Below are 23,506 nucleotides of genomic sequence, written 5' to 3' on the forward strand. Positions count from 1 at the left end.
AAAACAGCCTCTTTTTTTTTTTTTTTTTACATAAAGATATTGCTTAATGCATCCATAATGTTACTCTGAAAAACATTTGGAGTTTGAACTGCTCATGTTTTAAATCAGGTCAAAAGGACACGTACCCCACTTTCTATAAGCCTGAGACGCCCTGTGGGGGGATCTACATGCTGCCGCCTCCCCAGCTGCCAAAGGAGGAGAAAGTGAAAACTATGCGTGCGGCAGAAAGACCAGAAGGCCCAGTCGTTGCAGGTGAGTTGCACCTCACGCACACATATAACGGTCTCAATCATGCATGTGTTTACATCTGAATGTCTAGCAGACCAGTAATTCTCTGTCTCTCTCTCAAGTGGACAGTCTGGGTCAAGCACCAGCTGTCACCCAGTGTCCATCCTGCCAAGAGGTCATCATTACAGAAACCTGCAGCAAAGTGGGCGACGCTGCGTGGATGCTTTGCTGCTTATGCTCCATAACAGGGTACGTCTTCCTGGACCTGGTCGGCTGTAGGAATGTGCACCCTCCAGTCTTCTGTGTGAAAGCTAGTCTCGAAGGATTAGTTTGACATTTTGTGGACTACACTTATTCGCTTTCTTGCCAGGAGTCTCACATCTGCACGCCTATGAAGCCACAGCCAGGAGACGTTAGCTTAGCATAGGGCAACAGCTAGCCTGGTTCCGTCCAGCACCTCTAAAGCTCAGTAATTAACACCACAAATACAATAATGATTGATTTCATGACGCATGCTTCCTCTTCCAAATAACAAGTTAAATTGATGAGCAATGAAACACACAGCCTTGCTTGGTGTCGTGTGACCAGTAGCTAATGGCGGCTAATGCTAGCTAATTTTATTTAGATACTGCTGTGTCAGTGACATCACTGAGTCTGCAATGTCAGTAGATTTGAATGTGTTTGAGTTTTTAACAGTCAGTATTAAAGACAGACTAGTTGCTGTAGAGAGTTTGAACTTTGACCTTGCACATCACCTGTTATGTCCCCGCTCTCTTCCTCCCACAGGTGTTGCGCAGGCTGCTGTTTGATCCCTTTCTGCATGGACCATCTGAAGGACGTCCACCACCAGTGTCCCCACTGCCAGACACGCATACACACCCACCAGCCATTTTGACATAGAGGTCACTATAGTAACAGCCCTGGTGCGAGTTCAGTACTATTCCACGGCTTCTGTGCTTGAGTAACAATTTCCTTGGGTCTTGGAGCTAGGGTCACTACATGAAGGAGACTCCACAAGCATTTTCACATTTTGCTTTTCTACTGGACAAGGACTTGTCTTATTTTTGACTCCTGCCTGAAGTCGACTACAGCGCCAGTTCAAACTGCACAAAGCCTCGGCTAACATACTGTTCTTTGACTGTCTTGGTCTTGTGATGTTAAAACTCACACTGAAAATCAGCCTCAGTTTACCACAATATCTGCACGCCATGGACTGACTTCAAGCTCTCAGCTCGCAGGTGCAAACACTGTTATTCAAAACTCTGCTCACATCAATAATGCCTAGTTAATGATTCAGATGCTAGTAACTCTTTAAGGCTGCACCAAACAAACCGATGCCTAAATTAAAAAGGAACAAGGCCTTCTTGCTGCGGATGTTAGGATTCAGCTTCTTGGTTTTGTCAAATGACCTTTGTCACCCGTTTCCTTGGTATAAGGAAAATATATTCAGGACCACCCATAACACTGGGGAGCAATTTGAACAAAAAAATTCTGTTGAGTTAGATTTTTATGCTGATTAAAACTAAAATTGGCATGCTGATTCCAAAATTGCAGTCAGTTGTTTTCTAGCACGTCAAGTTTTTTCTCCACAGCTTACCCTCCAGATAAGCAAAATTCCACTGATTAGCTGTAGTAAGACTTGCCAGCTGATTACGATTGGACTCATCTACAGCTACGTGGCAACTTGTTTGTGCAGTCACAATTGAGACAGTGCGGTGAGAGGTGTGTGCAGCTCCCAATAGGTCAGTACTATCACACACATATCTGTTAAGTACAGTATTTTTCATATTTTTTAAGAAAACGGGGATCCTATAGTTCAAAAACTTGACGTGATAAGAGAAAAACTGAGATCAGTTTTGGATTCCGCACCCAAAAATTAGTTAAAAACAGCTGTCAGACCTAACTCAACAAAAATTGTGTTCCCCAGTGTTATCTGACAGAAAAATGGAAATATGTTGCTGAACATATGCAAACACTGGCCTGTAACACGACGTGTCTAACAAAGTTTTCATACAGTCAACCACAGCGTAATTCAAATGTGGTGGCCTTCTTGATTTTCTGTTTCTGTTCTCTCACCAGTTATTTGAAAGGCAACATCACCATTGTTCATATTGTTTGTCGTGCATTTTGTAAAACTTTTCTGTAAATGAACTTCTGCAGAGGCGTTCACAGTACACCAAATTTTATTGACACATAAAGGCATATAGTACTTATATACAGCTTCTGGAGTATTTACAAAATAGAGAACCCATGGATGTTACACATGTATAAAAATATGCATTACATCTATATAAATATGTACACAATGTGCAAAACATATGGCATACAAACAACAAGAGGCATGGCATGGGTGGCGGAGACAGAGGGGGGACTCGGCTACAATGAAGGATGTAAATCAACTGATGAGGGTGGAGGACCTCGGTTCCTCATCCGTGTTTCCACTGTCCCCAAAATACATCGGTCTGAATGGAACATCTAGTACAGAGCTCTGTTCTGACGTTCAGCGTCTCCACCGAAAGATGTAACGTTTGCGTGATGATGAACGTCGCAGGTGGATGAGGACAAGCAGGAGAGCCGAGGCGACGTCTGTTAGCTCCAACTATGAAAGTAAAGAAGCTGACAGGTTCTTCACACCGCCGGTGCTTCCACAAACCTCTAACATAAAGAGGGTTAAAAAACCCCCGCTTAACCATTCAGATATGAAGTGCTAACTGTAGTAAAAGCTCTCACATTAACAAAATCAAGGCAGGATCTGACATACAGTACAGTATATCAAGGGAGAGCAGCCATTATTGCTTGTAGCTGTCCCTGTGTGGCCAGTCAGCAACCACGATTGCCAATGGTAAGTGGCATAAACATATTTACTGCAGCTAAGAGGTTTGTGTATGTCTGATATGAAACAAAAAAAACGTGAAAAACTCAAAACCAAAAATATACACATGAAATCTTTTACAAATTGTACATAAGCATGAAAACAAGATTAAATGTTTTTTTCTTTTAATTTTCACCCTAAAAAGTGCTAAATACAAAAAGAGTGAGAAAAAAACTGTGATAATATGTTCCACTGCCTTATTTGGCAATAAAATATCAAATTCGATAGCCTTAAAGCTGACAAGACTGAAGAAAAAAACCCCAAACAATATTACCATCTCTCCTAGGATACACGTGAACTAACAAGTGATTCATACAGTTCATCCTGTGTAGGATTGAACACAATCTGGAAAAAGAAGACATAAAAAACTTAACCTTAACAGGTGGTTCAACAACTTCAGGTGGTCAAACGTTTTTGGATTTAAATGTGTAACTGCAGCAGTAAGAGCACAACAATGCTGATATAAAGGGCTCTCATTCAGTTTGCTCAGGTCACCACATTATTGCCGATGTGAACAGCAAATCAGCATTATACAGCCACAAAATACAATTGTTTAAAATGCAAAAGAATTTGCTAGAAATGACCCTGAAGAACCAACAGCTGAAAGCGAAAATGTGCCGTGAAGCCACAAGAGAAGAGAGGCGGCGCCCTCTAGTGCCCATGGACGTAATGACAGAATAAAGTGGTTCAGATTGTGAATGTGATTTCACCGACTTGATTTTTTTTTTAAAAATGACAATTAAAAAAGCAATCTTAATTCAAAGTGCCATACAGTGAGACTGTATCAATCCCAAAAGAATATTTAGATATTTAGAGATACCGAGTCAGTAACTCAATATTCAGGTTTGAAAAGAAAGTGGGATATGATGCAATCCATTAAAAATAAACATCTAGAAGTTAAGACGGCTTTAAAAGTCGCTAAGCCCTCTTCACTGACGCCCCGCTGCGTATCACACCTCAAAGGTGTCTTTGACTGTAGGACACCGACCAAACAACACAGATAAAAACAGTAAACAGTCATCAGAAGCCTTTTGAAGAGTAAAGTTTAGAATGTGTCGGCTGGACAGCGAATGATTCGATTCTATAGATATCAGCACATTTCTTCAGACGGCTGGGAAAGAGCTTGAACGTGAACACAATCATGCACACAGAGACACGGGCGCACATGCAAAAGACAGGAAGACAGGAAGACAAATCCACACATACACACACACGCTCATCACCATGCTTTCTTGCTTCTCTCACACACACACACTGAGTCAGGAAACTAACTTTGTCGTAGCAGCTGATGCATCACAAGTTCACCAGCCAAATATTACTTTAGAATATTCTGTCACTCGATAAATGGGCCGTTAACGCAGACTAACATATCAGCGACAGGCTCTCGTTAACTAGCACGTTTGTCAGCTAGTGGTGCAGTAATTTCCCACCCTGACACACACACACACACACACACAAAGTGCAGGGACACTGTCGGACAGCTAGATATAAAGCTCATCTTCTCCAAAGACATCTTTACTCCTTGATAGAGCTTGCAGCACACACATGCTTATTATTATGTGTGTGTGTGTCTACATATGTCATATTTGTTCCCTTTCCACTGTTTTATGTCAGTTTACTATCAGAAGAAAAAAAAAAAAGCTGCCAACGTTGTGAGTAAAGTCCCATTTTTCGATCTTTACATTCAAAATAAGATACTTGGACAACAACTGCAGTATCTCTGGAGCATTTGGCCACGTGGTCGTCATGCCGATCACAGCCGTATTGATCACTTAAAATAATTCACTATCACCTTGGATATGCAGAGTTCACATTTCCTTGTTCTGAGGTGAATGAGGCCAGATCGCTCCGCCTCTTTAGTGCATAGCTCTCACGTAGATGGAGGAGCTTGCTCCTCTCGTCGTGCGACTGAAGTTGAGTCTTTGTTCTTTAGAGTCATTGGTTCGTCAGCTCGACCCGAGGGTCGTGATAGGTCAGAGGAAAAACAGTCACATCTGATGCAACGTATCAGATTAGTCAGCAAACATTGTAATCTACAATATGTGGTAGACTGGGCCAGTGTGAACAGAGGCTTAAAGGAACCCCTTTAAAACTTGGCTCAGTGACTGACTGAGCACATCTGGCTTTGAGTAATAAAGGGAACATTTGACAGTCCAGCACCTGAGACAGACTGAAGCAACCTCTCAAAGCACCTAGACAGGTTTAGTCTAAGCTTTCCCAGGTGAAGTGGTCAGTGGCTGAGGCTGTGCTGACATCATAAAGCACTGATGCCCCAGGCCAAGCCTTGAGAATCTAATCTCCTTTCAATGTTTGAATTACGAGCACATTTCATGTGCAGTCTGTCAGCTGTCATTTAGAGCGACAGTTATTGTGTTGTAACGACCGGCTTTTATAACCTCCTGTGGCACAGTATGCTTCAGTGGAACAAAGGCCTTCACACCACTGGAAGTATTTATGAACCCTTTTACATGTAGTTACTGTGCTTACACAGTAAAATAGACGCAATGTTCACACTGAGAGCCAACCAGCCAAACCTCCAGCAGAAATATCAGCCATCATTGCTCTTCAGGCTCTGTCAGAGAGAAAGAGCTAAGTTGTATTAGTGTGGTTTAAAGACTATTTACAAACAGTCCATGCTACCAATGTTCATTTGGCTCTGTCTCCTCGTTTCTGTAACATCATAAAAATCATGACATCAGACATTGTGACCACGATCACCTTAGTGATGACGTTATTACTCTGGCTGTTCAGCCATAATAGGCCCTCTTTTAAAGCTGTGCAAACTCCTGCTTGTAGTTCAACTTGAATCAGTGTGCTGCCTGTACAGCGTCTCTCCTGCAGTATAGTGGGAATATTACAGATGGTATGGAGTGATGTGGCACAGAAATGCCATGGTTTCTCCTCCTTTTGCTTCCTTTTTTAAAACTCAACCTCTTTGCGGCTGTCGATCCGTTTCTTCCTCTCCTCATCCATCTCTCACTCCTGGCTCAACTCTCTTGTATCTGTCTTTTCCTTTCATCCACCCCTCCGTCAGTCCCAGTGCAGCTGCAGGTCGTGTGTATCCAGGAAGTCCGTTGGGATCCCCAGTGGTGTGAGCGCCCCGGCAGGACCTGGTGGCATGGTGAGGTCCAGCCACTCCATATTGTCCATGCCTGGGTCAGACAGGCCGATGTTGAGCGAGGAGGGGGGCGAGGAGGAATCACAGAAGGACAGGTCTGATGTGTCCATGGGTGAGTAGGGTTGCTGCTCCATCAGCTGGGCCTGCAGCTCCTCCATCAGGCCCTGTGTGCGCGGGTCTGACTCTGGCGACGTGTCGGCCAGTGTTCGCTCCAGAAAGGCCTCCAGCTGATTGTCTGTGGCCAGCGAGGAGAGGCTGGGCAGGCTTTGGCCGATGAGGGGGCTCAGGGTGGGCGGAGGGGCCACCTGGATCTGTGGAGGTGGCCTGGAGACAGCGGTGCTGACCGGCAGGGTGGTGATGTTTGCTGTGACTGGGTTGGTCTTAGTGAGAGACACTGAAGGGTCCTGCTGGATAAATGGAGTGATTTCTGGAGAGGGGGGGGGGTGAGGATAAAAACTAGGATTATTATGAGGGTTCAACCAATGAGGGCTCATCTGAAGGCACTGCCACTGACATAGGCTTTTCAAATTCTTCAGAACCTAGTTTGTTGACAGTGGGATGCTAAAACTCAGAAACTGACACACTAATGTTTAGTGTTAGCAGCTCCTAAAGCCCTTCATTGACACCACAACCTTTACACACACAAACTGATTTAACTGGAACTATTTATCCATTACTTTTAGCTAACTATTTCAACCATTTATCCCTCACTTAAGCTAGCTGTTTAGACCTCTCTGCTCCCATCCATCCATCCATCCATTTTCTATAACGGCTATAGCTGCTGTTTCTCAATGACTATATATTTTTAGTCAAATCATAATTTCTATTTTTTCAAATTCCTTGAGTTACTCCACAGTCTTTCCACGTACCCTCTGGCAACAGCAGAAGTACCCCTGGTTGGGAATCAGTGTCATATTGGCCAAGACAACATAAATATCTAAAAGGCTGATATCAGTCATAATCAGTCCAATTCCTTCAGCACAAGATGTACAACACCGCTGCCTCCACAGCAGTTTCCTCAGTATTTCCTGAGACCATAATGTCTTAAACTTGCACATAGTTCTGGGTTTGTACCGTCAGCGTGCACGTCCTTACCTCCACTCTCTATGAGAATGTCGAACAAGTCATCCATTTGCTGGCTGGTTGCCGTGGGAACCTGAAAAGACAGGCAACAAGATTAAGAGACTTGAGGCTGGTTCACCAAGAGCGAAACAATTTGTCAAGGTTGGAAAACTGAAAATAGACTCATATTTTTTTGTATTCTGAAGGCCAGAGAAATGCATGGTTTGAGTGGTCTGTAGTGGTGTGTGTGTGTGTGTGTGTGTGTGTGTGTGCTTGGACTGTAGCTGTATCGAACCTGTGAAACATTGTTGATGTGGAAGTTGCGGCTCTGTTTGACGGCCTCCTCATAGCGGGGAGGCTCTCTTGTCTTGGGAGGCTGAGTAACAAGAGAGGTGGGCTGAAGGATGAAAGTAGGCTGGGGAGAGGGAGACTGGAAGAAAAAGAGAGAGACGGGGAAAATACAGGCAGAATTAAAAACCTTTGTATGAAGCAAACACTTCAAGTTAAGTCGGGAAAACTGTTCAAATTAAATAGTACATGATCTCAAAAAGCATCAAGTAAGTAGGCTAGACCCCCGCCCCTCAGCACTGGTACCTTATTGAAGGGCCCGTTTGAGATGTGGTGGTTGGGAGAAGCCCGTGGAGAGACCCTGTTCTCTGGGCAGCTTCTCAGGAAACACTGGGGATTTATCTCGGGTCTAGTCTGGTTCTCCAAACCAGTGGTGTTATTGCACATAGTCAGAGTCTAACAAGACACAAGACAGAGTCTCACATCAATCCATCATGTATCATGGGATTAACATCATCATAACAGCACAAAAAAAGACAGATATAAAAAGACCCAAAAACCCCCTTCAAAAACCCCCAAAATAAATAAATACATATTTGTCATGACTGTGGTCAAGAACAAAAAAACTAACAAATGTAGCTGTTGTTTTAAAGGAGGAATGGAAGGAAAAGTTGAGTTTCATGAAGCAAGCTAAGTCTGACAATAGCTAAATCAGTGACAAATAAACACTACTCTTTTAGACAGGGCAAACTGACACGTTAGCAAAAGGCACTGTAGCACAATTTCTCACAGAAATGCAACTAGTTACGTGGCGTGACTGACCTGCAGCAATTGGTTGTGGTTGGCTAACTGATGGCTGGGTGCCGTCTCCAGCTTAGTGGTTTGCAGCTGAGGAACTGAGGCCTGGACCAGGCCTGGATTTGAGACTGTGGCCTGAAGAACAGGCTGAGATAGGGGGAAAGTGTAAGAACATAACTCTGATTCTACGCATCCAGTTTTCTGACTTTCTAACTGACACCAACACATTATGTTGCTCTACTGAACTCTCACCTGCAGGCTGACAGTGGTGCTTGGCAGCTGGATTGCAGTAGCATTGTTGGGTAGTGAGACTGGGAGGAGGATCTGAGTCCCAGCCTGGCCAGTCCTGGTCAGCAGAGTCTGAGGTTGACCAGAAGTGGTTAACAGGGTCTGAGGCTGACCCAGCACCTGGGACACCCCACCTGTGTGGCTGATGAAGAACTGCTGCAGGCTGGGGGCTGCGGGTTGGGACTGGGGCTGGGTCTGGAGTTTGGGACTTCGCTGTGACTGGGGGAGGAGCTGTGGGCTGGCGGTTACTTGGGCTTGGGTTTGGATCTGGGTGAGGAGCTGGGTTTGGGTCTGGAGCTGGAGCGGCTTGCCAGAAGAAACAGTCACATCCTCCAACTTGACCACTGTCGGCAGGGGGGAGAGAGCCTGGGAGCCCAGGATAGAGTTAGGGATTGTAGCGGGAGTGGATGAACAGTTTGACAGCACTGCACCCTCCATTTTGACTACATTTGAGTTCAGGACAGCAGGAACAGGGTTCATAGCAGGTATCGAGGTGAGTTGGGGAGATACAGAGTCAGTGGTGGTGGCCCTCTTCTCCACCTCCAGCTGCATCTTCAGCTCCTCCACCAGCCTCTGCTCCTGTTCCAGCTTCCTCATCAACTCTTCTATCTGCCGCTCCTTCTCATGGAGCCTCCTGTCCTTTTCTGCCGGGACTCGGAAAGACAGGAGAGGTGAGGGCCGTGGACATGCCCAGCCAGGGCTCACCATTTGTGTTTCAGAAGGAGCCTCAGACATGCCTACATCCTGCTGAAGGGCGGAGGGATCATAGGGAATGGGTGAGACCGGTGGTGTGGAGTTCGTGTTCTCTGGAGCCACCTGCTGGACTGGGAGGACTATAGCAGGGGTGGTAGTAGTGGTGACCTCCATCGGAACGGACGAGAAGGTGGTGGTGCCAGGGGCATGAATGGTGGTAGGAGCAGAGATGCTGGGATTGTCCTGGAAAGGCTTCAGTCTTTCTATCAGATCAGTCTTTGTTCCTGACACAGGGAGGCCGCGTAGCTTTAGCTCCAGTTTTAGCTCAGCCACCTAGACAAATATAAATATCATCATATCATCAGTGTTGGACTGGTGCTAGAGGAGGAGTGCAGCTGATTTTAAAGGAATAGTTCAACGCTTTAGCTTTTTTGTCGAGAGTAAGATGAGAAACTCAATACCACTCTCCATATCTGTTCATTAAATATGGAGCTACAGCCAGATGCAAATTAGCTTAGCACAAAGACTGGAAGAGGGGGTTCAAAGTTTGTAAAAAAGCATCACTAAATTTGACCTTTTTCTACAACTGTTTCTTGACTCCTGGAGTGCATTGAAAAAATGCTGCCATCATTATCATTGCTTTATGAAACCTCCTTTATGAAACTTGGGATTTCTAGGCTGGTTTCTGAGGGGTTTTGCTGGTACACATGGGTTTTCAATTACCTTCATCTCCTCCAGGTTGGCAGGCAAGACTCCTGGCTTGCGGTTTGAGAGTGAGTTGTTTGGGCGAGCCGAGGCCGAAGGCACAGGGGGAGGTGGAGGTGCAGCGGGCAAAGACACCATGATGGAGGTCGGCAGGCTGCCGGCACTGCTGCTCTGACCCTCTGCCACAGGTCTACAGAGAGACAGACACAAAAAGATGAGGTCAAGAAATAATGTACACTACTTCCCTATGACATAAATAAGAAAAAGGAACAGAGGAAGAGGAGGAAAGGAGTGTAATTGGAGAGATGATTGAAGAGAGAGAGAGAGAGAAAAGAGAAAGACAGGAAAGAGAGAGAGGAAATCTGCTCTTAATATGAACAGACCATCCATCCTGTGCCCCGCGCCTCACTAACAAAGCCAGTCGACCAAACTACAGTGCACTAGCACAGTTCAAAGGGAGCTTGGTCGCTGTGACGACGTTCATTCACACAAACAGCAGCTGGGGAAACAACATCCTGTTAGTTATTCATATGATTAGATGCAGAGTTGTTATTGGAAACTAGCTAATGGCCCTCTGGGTCGTTGAAAATAACAATATTTGGCTTGCTTTCAGGCACTTTCAGATACAGAGTTATGGAGGCGAGCCAACCAGTTTAGAGGAAACATCTTTTAGAGAATACAATCGTGGTAAAAACTTAAATCCATAAAACTGTGTCTGTGATATACTGTAGGTAGAAATACAACAATGCAATTACTATTTTTTCTTATTAGTTCCAATGTTTTACATATATATATATATTTATGTATGTACTATATATATGTATATATATATATACGTACTTGAGAGGTGCTGGTAATATAGTCTGGTAGTTGTAGTGCTGCTGTTGCTGGCTGAGGATCTGCAGCTGGAGGAACAGCTGCTGTTGCTGCAGTAGTCGGGCATAAGAGGAGTCCATGGGTGCTTCACTGGCCTCCTGCTTCTGGTCTGGGGGAACATACTGGTGATACTTGAGCTTTTTCACTCTGGACTTGGGCTCTTTGCCCTTCTTACTGCGGCTCTTCTCTGAGGGCGACCTTTGCTGGCTTTGCTGTTGTGGGAGGGAACCGGAAAACATGCGGTTTGTCCGACGGCCTTCAAATATTACAGAAAGAGGTGATATTGTGTTTAGAGGTGGGGGAAATAAAGCTCTTACTTTCACCAGTGTCGGGCCTGGTTTTGAAGGAGCAGCTGTGGTGACTGGCTGTGTGGGGGTGACAACTGGGCGGCTGGCAGGCGGCTCAGTGGCAGAGATCACTTTCACAATTTCTGTTGCTGCTTGTGTAGCAACTGGGAAGGCCTGAAGAAGCAAACAGATGCTTAGAACTGAACTTGTTATGAACACTGTAAAGTCCAATATCAATGTTATGAAGTTAATAAAAACAGGGGCTATTAGGGCAGTGTTATTAGTCCTGTAACTGACCTGCAGCATGGTGGTGGGTAGTGGTTGTGGTGGTGGTGGTGGTGGTGCTGGGGCTGGAGAGGGCGTCTCTGGCGCTTTGCTCTCCATGGGAGAGGGAACAGAACTCTGAGACTCCTGGCTGGCAGGCTGCTCTGGGGACAGGGCATCGCAGCTGTCCTCATCCACCACCTTGTGATAATTCACCTGGCCCACTGAGAGACAACCACAAAGTCCAGTACTTAACATCATTTCTCTCCAATTGCCTGCATGGCCGATCAAACGAAGACCTCTTCCTGATAGTGCCCATTAAGGCAGAAATTATCTAAAAGCACAAGCTATTTTATCACCACTGTTGCCCCCCGTCTCTCACCGATGATGGCCTGTTTAAGGCTGGAATCCACCGGCAGGATGTTTTTCTCTATCAGCTCCATGGGGCCGGGTCTCTGGGCGATCTTCTCGTTCAGGTTGTCGGCCAGCCGGGCCCTCTTCAGTCTCATCTGGGTGGCCTGTAGTGAGGGTTCTGCTCCAGTCTCTGAGGGGCGAACATAAGAGGGATATGTCATACAGTATAATGTCAGCTTGTAGATTTCTTGTTTGTGGTGCTGCCCGGGGAGATATTCATTTATAGCACCGTGCCTGGTGCCGGTTTGACTTCTATGATGTTTCAGATGTGTAATAAATGTTTGAACATTAAGGCTTCCTATTCCTTCCTATTCTAAGGACAGTCTTTTTCTTCCAACGCTTTATTTAAAAAGGTCCACAGGTAACAGTAGATGATACTGTAAGTGTACGTAGTGACAACTAGAGAATCACCAGTACCTTGCAGGATGTGCATCCTGACCAGCTCTGCTCTCTCTGGACGACTGCGGATCTTGTGCTTGAGGAAATTCTCTGTCTAAAGAGAAAGACGGACACAGAACAGTTAGAAAATCCTCCAAATGTTCACGTCCCACTCTTTTCTGCTGCACTGAGCAACACAGCAGTCCAAAAGTACATTTCCTCTGCTTCTCAAGTCCACATTTAGGACTTTATTTCCAAGCTGGGTGCCTTACCCTGGCTCTCTCCAAGCTGCGAATCTGTCCATGGAAGGCTGCCGGGCTCTTCAGAGCTGCAACACAGAACACTTTCATTCGCACAAGTTTACAGTCAAATGATCTAGATGCATAACAAATAAAGCAAACATGTTTATTATCTCAGCTATCAGGGTCCCAGTTTGTTATCTTATTCCCGCCCCCACACCACATTAGCTCTTCGGTGAGTGATGGACAACTGGCAGTGCCGATACTCACGTGGCATGATGCCCTGCTCCACCAGCTGCTCCCGGGTCCGCCTTTGCTGAAGCCTCAACTGCAGGGCTGAAAACAAAAGAAAACATGTTAAAACAGAGGCATTTTGATTGTAATGTTAAGTAGAAAAAAAGAGGGAAAGCAGATGAGGCAGTATATAAAAATAAAATAGGGAAGAAAATGAGATCAAACTGAAGGTAACCACATACTAAAACTTCTCCCCACCCCGATATTACATTACATCACTTACATCCTGCTCTGTTGATGACATACAATGACATCATTCTATATAGGGGCATTTTGCACTCAAGACATCAAGTTATCAACCACATTTTTATAAATATTGGTTAAACACAGTGCATGGTAGTGTGGTGAACCTATACCAGCTATGCCTATACGAAACCCTCCATCCTATCTGCTGGGACATGTTATAGCCTTTTTATATTTCATATCATATTACACTATTTTTCATTTTATATTATATTTTATTCCTATATTTTAACTTCTGCACTATTTCATGTCTTTGTGTCTCAGATCTAATTTTACTTGCATGATTTTCTTTTTTACACTTATTTGTATGAGCGTTGTTGGAGGGAGCCTGAGCTCGACAGCTTCAATGTAATTGTTAAGCAGCAAACTTGTATAACGTCAGTCCCGAGAGCGATCTCGTACAAACTCCGTCTTCAGTAGCTGTTTAAGGATGGGAGCCTCATCTTACATGACATTTCCCAGGCTGTTCTTACACTGCTTTAATGTTAGGACCACTGCAACCCAAACTCACAACAACGTTGCGAGGCAAAGTTGGACATGCACCACTAAAATACTAGATATGATGTCATTATCAAGCTGACAACAGCATTAGCTCACTTGAGTTGAGCAATCAGCATGAAAATAACAACAAAGAAGAGGAGCGCTCACCTGCTCTGAACCCAGTGCAGCAGTCACTGAGCGTCTCTACCTCCATACAGGCCACTGACTGACACTCCTAGCCTATAGAGCAGTCCAAAAGACAACTGAGGGATTAAGTCATTTGATCCTACAGCCTTTGCAGGAAAGCCCAAAATATGTAGCTTATAGTCACATCCTCTCAGCCGCAGTGCAACATGATCAACCAAAAGTGTTGCCACACTTCTAAGAATTACAGAGAAGCAACATTGGGCACGTCCTCTATTTCTCTACCCCTCCCTGGCTCTTTTTTTTTTTTCTTTTTCGCAGGGCTACAACCCCCTCCTCCCCCTCGACTCTCACTTCCCTCGCTCACTCAGCCAGTTTAGGATTGGGGATGGGTTATTTTCTGGCTGTAGGCGATCCCAACACAGCCTGATGTGGAGGACTACACTGGTTCCTAACTACTCAAGTACAGTCAAGATCCTGAGTCAGTGCTGACTAAGGACAACAACTTCTGCATCTTCGAGCTGAAAAGACACAAGTCTCACAAGGAAGTGTCACACTGACTGAGAGGTGGTGTAGATTTGCTTAGATTAAATACTGACCATGAGTAACTTCTCCATTCACAGGAAGGGACGCGTCACAACCTACAGTGAAATACAAGCTCTCTTGCTCCGACAGGAAACAGCTGGCCTCACCAACTTCAGATCTTTTGTCCTCTCTTTGGTGTCCATTATCATTATCATCGTAGATATGTTGGGGGGGGGGGGGGGGGGGGTGGGTCATAAGTCAAAATGTCTGCAGCTTTAATTCAAACTACAGCTGTGAAGAAACATTTACAGAAATCTACTCTGGCTCCTGTTCATACAGACATTTTGCAGGGCTTGTTGGAAAGGGTCTATACATCCCTGGAAGAAAACTACACTCAGTAAATAGTTGGAGGAAGGCACGCAGTGGGGACATGTTTGTTTAAGGTGATACAGACTTCCAGTCAGTGGCATTGTCCGAAATTCTTCTGGGAAATGCTGCTCAGCCTGACAAACATGTGTTGACCTGTGACCTGAGCAGGCTCAGGAGAGAGAGTGGATGACATGACTGAGCTGTTCATACACATACACACACACACACACACACACACACACACACACACACACACTCTGTTCAAAGGTAACAAAATCTGCCTGCCAGCATCTCTTTAGCTCACTAATTAACACGTTGTATCTTGTTTGTTTAATCGGTGTAGAAACATCCCTGTGAGGTTACCAGGCAACCAGACTCCAGGAAGTCACTGCACTCAGCCAAGAAATAGTCCCGCACATAACTTCCTGTTAATCTGCAACTTGCCATTTTTACACTGTGGTTTTTGTGGGAATTAATCAAACATGATACGTGTTAGTGTTTTTCGTTGCCTTAATTTTCAACTCTATGTTAACGAAAATAAATAAATCTGACAACATCACTATACCACTAATGCAGAGACAACCATAGACCTCAAAGTAGGTCAGCCGGCGATGCGTGTGTGTATGTGTGAGACATTCTAATGAAGACGGACACGTTTCTGTGTGTGTTAAATAGATGTATAGATAGGTGCGACGGAGAGGATGTGTGCACCCACCCATGACTCTGGCCTATTTTTTGAATGTCTGACTGAAGACTGAATTCCAAAAATAATTCAAATGCATCAGTGCAGTTTGCGATGGACTTCCTGTACAACAGAGAAAGCAGTAACTATTTCTTTAAAGAGTCGGACTCTATAGAGTTAATTAGAAGCAGCATTCACTATTTATAAACTTCTCAAAATTCTAGTTTGCCTCCTACTTTGGAACGTAGCAGATCTTATTTTAGTGTAGTGGCACTACATACATACTAATGACTGACATAATGACATAAAATGATCTGCAAAGGTTTCAGGCTTCATTCATTAATCAACATGATTAAGTGACTCTTGTCTTCCCTTAAACTTTTGATTATGTTTTGTTTTTAACTTTGTGCTCCTTTATCCTCGTGGCAGACTTTAGCTGTCATCAATAACTTTATTGATTTCACATCACAGGCCACCTCTTACTGGCCAGACTCTCATTGTCTGTCACAACAAACTCACAGCCCTGAGTCCTGACGTCCCTGACAGAGCCAGCACTCCAGTTCTCCTCCTCTCTCCCTGCAGACTCTCTGAGCCGTCCTGCCCCACACGACTCAAGTGGTGTTACAGACACTCAGACCTGTCACGATGGTAGACAGATTAACACCTGCATGTTAAAACCAATACGAAAGCAGGGACTCTGCGGTTGGCAAAAGCGGTGGTGGATGGCTCAGAGAGTGGAAAGTATGAGGTGTGTGTTCTCACCGGAGGGGAAACGACAAAAGCCAAGATGATGAGTGGGTGCTACTACTACTGTTGACATTCCACAGAAATGTTCCACTGTCAAGACATTTTACTGTGCACTCCTGCAGACAGCAGCAGCCACCGCGCAGGACAGCACAAAATCCTACAATTATCCAAAACATGTTTAATCCTGCCTGGAACAGCGTTTGTTGACTGTATCTGACAAATTAGACTTTTCTGAGCATGGTGATCAATATTGCAGTGATTGCACTGAACTGATCTCCCTCCACCATCTAAAGCCATGATTAGGACCTGGCAAAGGCGCCACAGAATCTAACCCGCTCCTAAAGCCTGGTAATCACATACCCATCCATCAGTGTCTGAGTCAGTCCCATGTGGCTGCCAAAATAACACCAACATCGTGAGGGTGATGAGAGGCGAACATGCAGGCTGGCTTAACATGATGAAGATCATTTCTTTTGCACAAAAGAGAAGCTGATGGAAGTTTCAGGGGTTGTGGACTGGTTTTATGAACCATTTTGAGTTTATCAGGGAGTATCTGTGTGCTTGTGTACATGCATTAATGAACAGTGCAGGCCGTTTATGTATGAATAAGCTATTTTTATATCTTCTTCCTCATAAATGTTTTTCCTGTGTCATTCAGTCGCCCTGCCGAGTGGCACCTCCTTGTTTTTTTTTTTTGCAGAAGGAAAAGGTGAAAATAAAAATATTTTTCAGGTCACTCCTCCATCATGGCGGCTTGTTTAACGTATCTTCTGTCCTAGCATGCCATGACAGGCGTGTAAAGCAGCACGTCCTCACCATTTTTGCGTTCATTGAGTGGAGGCAGATTCAGTGTGGGCTGCAGCGACAGCTCCTCCATCTCGTGGGTCACCGCCTCGCTCTGGGGACTGGGCAACAGCAGACTCAACATCCCACAGTCCCCCTCTGCTCCTAGATGCCCCTGAGTAACCTGGGGCTCCATTCTGCCTCTGGAGGTGATTGAGGAGGGTCCCAGGCAAGCCAACAGGGATATGGGTCACCGTCCCTTTGGTTATGTCTTGCTGCTACCTGTGTGGACACAAGAAACATGAGGAGAGAATGAGGAGGGAAATCTATCGTTAATCCTCTCACTGAAGAGCTCGACAGGAGGAATACATCGCTCAACGACATTTTGTGGGCTCTTCATGAACATCAGTAATTCAGAATAATAATCATCATCCTGTTGGTATGACTACTTCACCCAACTGGTGAAATGCTAAGGGTGGCATTTCATTTCAGCCATCTGGAAGGGCTCAGTCGCAGCCCAAATTATTCATTAAACGAGCTGGGTTGGCCATTACACCAAATAATCACTTCAAACCGCTGCTCATGAGAAACAACGTCAGTGTGTGCATGAATGTTCTCTCTGTTCAGACGGGCTTCATAATCTGGAATATGACGTCGCTGTGGCGGTTTCAAACAGAGCGAACGGAAACATTTCGGGGAGCAAAACAAACAGTTTAGTATCCATGGCTTCCCAACAGTCTCTTAACCAGCAGATGACGGACTGCTCCGTCTGAACATCTACGCTATTTATCGCTCTCCAGCAGCACCCACATCCATCCATTCCCGGTCCTAAGCACTCCTTACCAACCATCCCGATGTGTTGCTTTTGGCGGAGGTCCACTGTGTTCCTATGGCTGCTTTTATTTCTCCCTGTAGGCCCTTAAAGTGCCAGAGGCATTAGACGGCCCAGGGAGACTATGGGACATTACTGGACATTTGGTTTCAACACGTCTGAATGTTGTCCATTCTGGTGGCTGAACACTGATTACCGTGTCTCGTATCCAAACACAACAACTCTTAAACTCCATGTTTCATCATCTCTTGTACTGCTTTTAAAGATCGTATCATAATCTATAAAAAAATGCTGTCCCTCAGTGCAAGCTAAATATATTTTCACACACTCAATTTCTGCTGTTTGCCACACGTAAAGCTCTTCTTCTTTGCGGATTTTCACTTGAATTTTTTTCTCCTTCATATCCTGCTACAAGAAGACAGTGATCACTGAAGTTTACATTAATCATGGTCTTCCTCAATTACAAGTTTGTAATATTACTCTGCTAACAGAAAATGGGGAAAAGAACTGAGTGAAAACGGAGCTTCTGTTTATGTGCAAGAATTCCTTAAAGAGTTTTTGCAATGCAAATGGTATTTTTTCAAATCAGTTTTTTTAAATCATCCAAACAAACAATGAAAATTGTTAAGGCATACAGCTCAAAACCATGAGCTTGTTATAAAAATACTTAATACATAAATGTAGAAAGTTAAGCAGCCACATGAAAGGTCCTTGTGACATCTCATTAAAAAAGAAGCAATCAAAAAGGCACTGAATCAGCCAAAACTGAACCTTATAATCATATATTAGCATTTTCCTGCAATTTCCCCACCAATCAGACACCAACATTAACATGAGAGTCAATCCCAGTTCACTTGGCATTTATCGGCAATCTGGATTGGTGCATGTTGAATCTGGTGACCACTGAAAAATTACCCCACTCTCTAAAACTTGGCTTCTGACCCGCGGTCACTTAATGATGATTGAGTGCCACTAAAACACCACGCTACAGACGCAGATCTTGATGATCAACAGTTTAACCTCAGTGGTTTTTTGTGACAGCATCTTTAGTGATTAACCAGTCTATGCTCTGTAGCATGTACTACAGATTATAGTGCATACTGTGCTTTTCTGGGCCGAGTCAAAGCTGTGAGAAAAGCATTGACTCATGTGGTTGAGGCTGAGGTTGTTTGGCAATGAAATTTAACATCCACTAGTGAGGTCTGGATTTCACTCTTTGCTGCTGCAGAATAATCTTCCCTTCCCTCAGTTCCTCTAACAAAAAGTTGGAACACGAACTACTACGGAAAGATAAATAACACTTTATGCAGAACTAAAATCCTTAGCTCAATGACGTAGGTTTATGTGGGAAGTAATAAAATATAAAGTCACTCACTTTGGTGTTTAATTTGATAGGATAAACTGATCCGAGCTTTAGTCACACTTACCGCTCTTGAAAAGCTAGTTTGTCAATACTGGTTTTACCCAAGGCTTGGGTGCAAAGAAGTACACAAATACAGAAGAAGAGTGATAATGAAAAAATAAACTCACATATATTTCAGAGTGCATCACAACCTCTTAAACCAGGTCAAATTTGAGAGGCTACCCTGACTGCATGAAGGCAAACCAAAGGCTTGGTTGGTAACAATAACAACACTCTTTCTGGCGATGCGTTCAGGCCTACCTGTAGCAGCAGAGGACAGCAAGGGACAGAGGAAAGAGATGACCGGGCTAGTTGCTGTCAAGAGTCACACTAAGCCATGGAGTCAAACCTGGCAGGAGACAGAGAGCAAACATGAACATCAAAAATGCATCCATCTATCAAAACTCCACCCTGCATGCCTAATGGATAGCAAATAAATAGTGTGTTCAGTCCTGTAATGTCTTTTACATTTGATTTTCTGTTTCTAGAGTGAGCTTCTGTAGGTAGCACTCTTTTCTATCTCCGTCCAGCCATGTTGGCTATTGCTGCTCCCTCTTCCTGTGTTTAACCCACAAATGTAACTTTTGTCAATGGAAATTCAAAAGGCATTTTCTAAAGATGAAAGCTCTACTGTATTACGGAGAGCAAGATTCAAAAACAACAGTATTTTCTTACATGGCATTAGGACAAAGACACGCTACAAAAGGAATACATTTTAAAAGGAGAAGAATAATTACAAGAAATGAATGTGATATGACTAATTAAAATACGCATAGTGCCGAACCAGACGCTGATGTTGCTTGAATAGCTGTTTGAAGATGAGTAGAGAACAAAACAGATGACAAGTAGCACTTAAAGATGCCTGAATGAAACTAGCCGACACTCAAGGCTGCATTGAGGCCTGAAAATGAATGTTCGCGGGTTGCTAGGAAAACCTACAGTGGTCTCTATGACAATGGGAGTGGATCGTCCACGCAGAGACAATAGAAACTCTCGGTGCTGATGACTACAGAGCTGTAATGTAGCATCACACTGCAGGCCGAGGGAGAGACTCTCAGAATAAGAATCAATCAACTGCGCAGGCAGAAGCTTAGCATACAATCTAGAAAACTAGAGTAGGGTTTGATTATCAGTTTACTGACACACCGGGCAGATAATGGTCTTGTGCTACACATCTGATACTTGCCAATTATGTTTGTTTATGTAGGTTCCTCCCTGACCACAGTATCATAAAAACTGCAAAGAGTTTTTGCTTCCTTTTGGTCAATTATTCTTCATTTACATGTCCACATCTGGGTTTTAATGGAGAGATTTTTGATTTTCTGAAGCAATTTTAGAACATTTTGGCCAGTAATACAAGTCTTGGGGGGGATGCTGAGTCCTTGCAGGTTTGTGGCATGGAAATATAACATACGGACAGCAGGACTCCAACAGTCGGAGCACTACATGCTGTGTGTGTTTATGTGTCAGGGGGGGCAAAGCGAAAAGGGGTGGGTGAACAAGCGAGTGAGAGAAAGGAGGCTATGAAGGACAGAATAAGGAACAAACGACTGTCATGGCTGACGGGGCGTTGTGGGATAAACATCAGAGCTGCCCCAGCAGAATCAAAGAGCAGATCCAGATGGCAGGCGCTGCGTGTTGCTCTGCCCTGGACTGTTCTTTTAATGGCACGGGGCAACAAGTACCATGTGTTTCATCAAAGGGTAAAGCAGACATACTGCGCGCACACACACACACACACACACACACACACACACACACACACACACACACAAGTAAACACGCTACTAGAGTCAAAGGTGAGATAAACAGTGGAGAAAGAGATTGGGCATCTGCTCACTCATGTTAACGATCAAGTGTAATAGAGTAATACTTTCCCCACACAGGTTTCAACAATGAATGTCCGGTCACGGCTATAAAAAGGTCTGGGTGTGTAAGAGCAGTGCTATATTATTCTGCTCCCAGGCAGTGTTGTCTTATTCTGTCACTGGGTGTGTTTGGTATTTAAAACGTGGCACAGGCGAAGCGCAGGGTCAATCATCAACATTGTACTGCGTGCAACCACATAGATATTAACAAATGTACCCATCCCTTCCCTGTCAGCACACAGCCTGCTGTTTTACTAAACGTGCTGCCAACTATCTGTAATCTGCCCAACATGTCATTAAGGACAAGTGAATAGGGAAAGGTCTATCAACACCATCAGAAAAGAGAAGCAGGATTATGAAACAAAACAACATTGGTAGGAGAGTGCACAGACAATAGTTGTCAGAGGCAACAGAAGTTCATTTTCAATCTGTATTTGTACAGCTGGTGAGGAAGACAAAGAAAAGAGTCTGTGGAGTACAACTGCCAAAGATGGCATGATTGGCTTGTTGTATTGATCACACAGTATACTGGCCAGATTTGGAAAGTCACAAAACCTGGACAGCCTTCATGGGCCTAAAAAGTGCAAGAGCCCCACGAGACACTCAATTAAAAATCCCAACAAACTGGCTAACAATGCCATCTTCCACTCCGGCGCTCTCCCTGGAAGAGCTAAAAATACATCCTCGTTAAGAGACTCCTAAATGAGATACATTAACGTTGCCATTACCCAACAGTTTGATGGTGGTTTGAAGTCATTTCTTCCCGTTGCCAATGCTTATTGTGATGCTCAACACAATGCTAGAATCATGGACCAAGCCAAATTCAATTGGATTCTATTATTAATTGAAAACAAAAAACTGGCTTCAGGTTCCGTCTATGTTTTCATGTATGCAGCACTAGAAGATCAGAGTTCAACTACGTAATCATTTGAGTAATTTTGCAGCATGATGGCAGTATCTGGGTGTGTCTACCCCCTGAGGCTGTTTCTTTCTCTCTCACAGCCTCATAAAAGGCCTAGATGTACGCAGTGCAGGTTTTATGATGTTCTACTGAAAACATGTTCAGATCGTCTTAAGGTTGACGGGACAGAACGAAAAACATACCATAACCTCTTCTTTGGGGAGTCAGGGTGTGAAACAATATTCAAAGTCCAACCAGTATTTCACAATCATGTTTTCAGCAATCTGTAAACCAATGCATTTAAAGCCATGTGAAGGAATGGGACTTATTACAACCACAGAGCTACGTATCCACAACACTAACAAACAAAGAGAAGCCACCACTTCTACAGTCTCTGCACACTGACGAGAAGAGGTCATGGGTCAACTTTACTACAAATAGGCCTGGCTGTGAAGCCTTCGAGTTATGAAGCACCCACAAGCACTCACATACACACACATTCACTCGACTGACAACATGAAAAAACTGCGGCCTACGTCTAAGAGCTAATAAAGCACGAACAGTCAAGGAGGTCTGGTTTCTGTTAAAGGGCATAAACATACCAGTGACAAAAAGAACATCTGATGAAACACTGACACTGCACAATTGTAAAAAACAAATGCGCCTGCCATCTTTGTCTAAAACTAGATATCCTACGCCCTGGATGAAAGAAAGACCTACTGCTTTAGATTTTCACAAAACGAAATCTGAAACAAACGGAAATGCTGAGGAACAACATGCATGATTTCACCTTAAATGATCATGTAGTTCAAGGCAATGAACATCACCTTGTCTAACATGATTTTGCTTGTTATACTGTGAAATAAGGCTACACATAGAAATAAATAATGTTGGGATTATTCATATCACCTAGCCCTATAAGCCATTCATTCTGTAATTATGTGAGAGGTGCTAAACAAATAGACATAGACACACAAGGACACAGCATGAGAACCACTCCTAGCCACTGCACTGTTTGAGTCTGCAGTTTTCTGGGCCTTAAATAGACCACGTCTAGTCCAACAAAAATGTCTTCTTTTATCCACAGATAAGACAGAAATGATGTCATCACTGTGGCTCATTCACTAAAGTCGCTGTTCTGCTCTGTTCCCACAGACACACTCGTAGTGTCGTTTCCTTCCTGGCTGCCTTTGTGGACTTTGCTGAAAAGATCCAGCACAAAAAGGATTGGACAAACGTAAGGTCTCAACGGTTGGAGGCCAAAAACCACGGGACTGTCACACCTGAGAAAAGCAGCAGCTACTTAGCCAAACTTCAACCGCCTTGATGTGAAAGAACAAAAGTCAGGCAGAGAGTGCTGCCTGCAAGGAAGCATTATGTAGGCTGGTTATGTGAAGTAGTTTAAAAGAAATGAAAATCTGAATGAAGTGCCCAGGGTGGCCCTCTTTTCTGTGGATAGATAACTCCAGCATGCCAGTACTAATAACTCCTGCAACTCAGTAGTGTCTGATGTGCCACGCTCACTGTAAACAGTCAAACAGTAGAGCATTCCACACTGACCCTAAATGTGGACAAAAACCAAGCACTATAAAATGCAAAGGCGTTTGCATACACTGTGATATTCGGTTTCATTTTCATTTCATTCGCCACAAGGGAGAGACATGGAAACCCTAGTCTGGAGTGATGAGAGCAGGCAGCCTTCCAGCAAACTAATACTGCACTGGGA

The 23,506-nt window shown here is 44.2% G+C and overlaps 1 protein-coding gene across 1 annotated transcript; it reads right to left on the reverse strand.

Annotated features, from left to right (window-relative positions):
- Positions 1-6,087: 6,087 nt before the first annotated feature.
- On the reverse strand, positions 6,088-19,326 carry mrtfba (myocardin related transcription factor Ba). The gene is made up of 16 exons (XM_070926826.1): positions 19,273-19,326; positions 16,811-17,059; positions 12,781-12,846; positions 12,544-12,599; positions 12,311-12,386; positions 11,862-12,023; positions 11,513-11,703; positions 11,246-11,389; positions 10,893-11,140; positions 10,071-10,242; positions 8,619-9,680; positions 8,391-8,513; positions 7,875-8,024; positions 7,576-7,710; positions 7,314-7,374; positions 6,088-6,645 (listed from the first exon to the last, which is right to left on the reverse strand). Exons 2-16 carry the CDS (start codon positions 16,971-16,973, stop codon positions 6,131-6,133), a joined length of 3,324 nt encoding a protein of 1,107 aa, XP_070782927.1. The 5' UTR covers positions 16,974-17,059; positions 19,273-19,326; the 3' UTR covers positions 6,088-6,130.
- Between the last annotated feature and the right edge of the window lie 4,180 nt (positions 19,327-23,506).

Source organism: Enoplosus armatus, chromosome 20 (genome assembly GCF_043641665.1).
Source record: "Enoplosus armatus isolate fEnoArm2 chromosome 20, fEnoArm2.hap1, whole genome shotgun sequence".
Lineage (NCBI taxonomy): Eukaryota > Metazoa > Chordata > Actinopteri > Centrarchiformes > Enoplosidae > Enoplosus > Enoplosus armatus.

What these genes read in the sequence shown, in the direction of transcription:
- mrtfba (XM_070926826.1), bottom strand. Translation starts at nt 16,973, where the DNA reads ATGGAGCCCCAGGTTACTCAGGGGCATCTAGGAGCAGAGGGGGACTGT. An exon ending in TACCCACCACCATGCTGCAG is followed by an intron (nt 11,390 to 11,512) that starts GTCAGTTACAGG and finishes TTGCTTCTTCAG; the next exon opens with GCCTTCCCAGTTGCTACACA. An exon ending in GCACCACTGTCAGCCTGCAG is followed by an intron (nt 8,514 to 8,618) that starts GTGAGAGTTCAG and finishes CCCCTATCTCAG; the next exon opens with CCTGTTCTTCAGGCCACAGT.